At 58.4% G+C, this 2,835-nt stretch overlaps 1 protein-coding gene across 4 annotated transcripts in view; it reads right to left on the reverse strand.

Moving 5' to 3' along the window:
• HDAC7 (histone deacetylase 7) overlaps window positions 1-2,835 on the reverse strand; it is a 53,078-nt gene that overhangs the window by 17,304 nt on the left and 32,939 nt on the right. For all 4 annotated transcript variants that reach the window (XM_035901429.1, XM_009646013.2, XM_035901430.1 and 1 more), the window contains exon 2: window positions 1,376-1,572. In XM_035901429.1, coding sequence (XP_035757322.1) covers window positions 1,376-1,572 — 197 coding nt within the window. The remainder of the gene's footprint in view (window positions 1-1,375; window positions 1,573-2,835) is intronic.

The following is a 2,835-nucleotide window of genomic DNA, read 5'->3' on the forward strand; positions in this document are numbered from 1 at the left end:
GAGAGGGGGTGGAGGCCCCATCCCTGGGAACATCCAAGGCCAGGTTGGACGGGGCTGTGAGCAACCTGGTCTGGTTCAAGGTGTCCCTGCTCCTGCGGGGGGGCTGGGCTGGGTGACCTCTAGGGGTCCCTTCCAAACCAAAACATTCTACAAGTCTGCACAAATGCCTCTAAGCACCCATCAGTCAGGGCAGCAGCAGCATCATCTCAAGGTCTCCTTGTGTGGACCACGCTGATGCTCAGCCTCTCCCAGAAAGCCGCAGTGTGATTCTCCTAGGGCTTCCAGACAAGGTTACTGGGACCAATGAGCCTGCGCCAGCCATGGAGAGCAGGGCTGGTACTCAGGCACAGAGCACATGGATGCGAGAGAAGCCGATGAATCCACTTGTTCAGTCCAGAGGAGAGGAGGTACAACTGCATTTCCACCACCCAAAGGGGGTTTCGGAGCAGATGGAGGCAGGGTCCTCCGAGGAGCGCAGCAAAAAGATGAGCAGCTACAGGATGGACGTGCCACGAGGGAAATCTCATCTGGATATATGGAACTGATTCCTGCCATGAGCACTTGGGGCAGCCCTGCGACTGGGACGTGACTGGGGGGACCTCTCTGCTTAGAGGTGGTCGCAGCTCGCCTGGACGTGGTCCTCCACAACCTGCCCTACCTCTGAAGCTGGCCCTGCTCTCAGCGGGGGGCTCCAGAGGAACCAGCCAAGCTAAATCTTGCTGTGATTTTGTGACAATGCAGAGTCTGGCAGCAGAGGCTGCGCGGGGCAGGGGTGCTATTCTGGGTGACACTAGAGAATTTCAGTGAAGACTTCCCAGAAAAGCAAATGAGCTTGTAAAGTGAGTAAGCCGTGCCTTTAGGGCAGAGAAACAGCGGTGGCCAAGCGGAGTGGCAGATCACAGACACCAGGCATCCTGTCCAGTCGCTCTGGCTCCTTGCTCAGCACACATGGTATGCAGCTGAAAACATTTCCCCGCTTCACACATCCCAGGAGGCCCCAGCCCTCCCGCTGGCCTTGGCAGGATGGAGATTTGGCCTGAAAGTAAGACATGAAACCCCCCCACCTGACTCCCTAACCAGCCTCCGTGCGTCAGAGAGGTCCCCGGGCTGGCTAAAAAGCACTACAGACTCTCCACCTCAGGGGAAAGAAGGAATCCACCTGGGGAGGTTATTTTGGGGTTGGGATTTCCAGCCTCTTCCTTTTAATCCCTGCTAAAGATGGGACAAAGCCAGCCCCGACGCAGGGCACTGCTGGCAGACACGCATGGTGCCACCAGCTATGTGCTTTGGGGACAAAATGAATTCTTTGAAGTGCCCAGGCTAATGAAAGAGGGTGCAGGGGCCTCCCCCGCCCTGCACCCTAGGGTGCCCGTACCCTCACGTGCTGGTGGGCGAGCTGCTCCACTTGCTGCTGGTGCAGGCTGGCGAGGAAGAGCTGGTGCTGTAGTTGCTGCGTGTGCTTCAGGGCCAGCAAGGTGGTGTCGGAGCCGGGCTTGACGACGCGCTGCCCGATACGCAGGTCCATGGGGGCGGTCTGGGGCACCCGTGGGGAGGTGCACGGGTTCACAGCAGCTGTGGAGACACAGAAATGGGGCACAGCTCAGTCCCTGTCCGGCTTAGGCCACCCTGCTCGGTAGGCAGGGGAAGTATCCGGATGGGTGCTGCGAGGAACGTGCCCTGCCACTGAGAAGGGCTTCGACGCACCATCTCCCACCTGCAAAAGCCTCTTCCATCATCTGGGGAAAAAAAAAATCCTGCAAGTCACAGAGCCTTGGAGAGTCTCCAAGGTGCTGCAGGCATCTCTCCCTTGACACCACGTCCGAGAATCGCTTTGCAAACTTAAGGAGCTCCTGCCCTGCCTGCATGCAGAGCCTCCCCGCGTTGGTGAACCCCCCCCGAATCCTCATGGGAACACCTAAAATAGTCCCAATTACTCAAGAGTGTTGGAGCGCTCACTGCAGTAGTGGATTTTCACCAACCAGGCTCCTAAAACCTTGCTTAATTTATCCCGCAACGTGTCACGGGCCAGTGCAAAGCAGAGCTGGTGGCCTGTGGCCCCACCAAGCAGAAGATGGACCTGCAGAAGAGACCGGGCGAGGGACGGCCGCGGCCGCAGCGCTCCTCCGGCATCTCTGCAGCGGGATGCTCCAAACGCCACAGCGAGCTGGGCAGGAAGGGGATCAGGGAGCACAGAGGGAACGGAAGGACGCACGGACAAGCCCCGTGGCGTTCCACGAACCAACTGCAGCCGGGTGCAAGGCAGCCGTGGCTTCACGCTTCGCCACGGGCATTGCGGCGCAGGGGAAGCTGGAAATGCAGCGGGGGGGGTGGGGGTGGAAATTCAGCATGAAAAGATGCTGCAAGGGCGACGCTCGCGCAGGGCGGCCTGCGAGCTGATTGTTTTTCAAAAGCAATTTTAATTAAAAAGAAAAAAAACCACCCAACCAACCCAAACCTGCAAATGTTATTTTATAGACAGAGAACCACACCCTGTGCTCTTCAAACCTCAGGCTCAGCGGCATCGGGGAGCTTGTGCTGATGACTGCAATGTTGCAGGAGAAATCTCTGCAGGCTCCCGCCCTGTAACACAGCGTCCATGCAGCTCTTCTGGGGGAAAACCCGGCAAACTCCCACCCCGCACCTCCCCGCAAGGCAAAGGAGCACCCGAGTGCTCCCCCCAAGGAGGGCACGAGGACTATTAATAATAGCCACTGTAGATCCACGGGGTGCACGGCCCTGCTGAAACAGGGCCAGCTCCAGCTTTCCCGCATGGCCCAGGCAGGAAAAATTCCCTCTGGTTGAGGGCAAACACTTCTCGGCACCAGCTCGATTCTC

The sequence above is a fragment of the Egretta garzetta genome, unplaced genomic scaffold, assembly GCF_000687185.1.
Source record: "Egretta garzetta isolate BGI_Z169 unplaced genomic scaffold, ASM68718v1 scaffold799, whole genome shotgun sequence".
In the NCBI taxonomy this organism is placed as follows: Eukaryota; Metazoa; Chordata; class Aves; order Pelecaniformes; family Ardeidae; genus Egretta; species Egretta garzetta.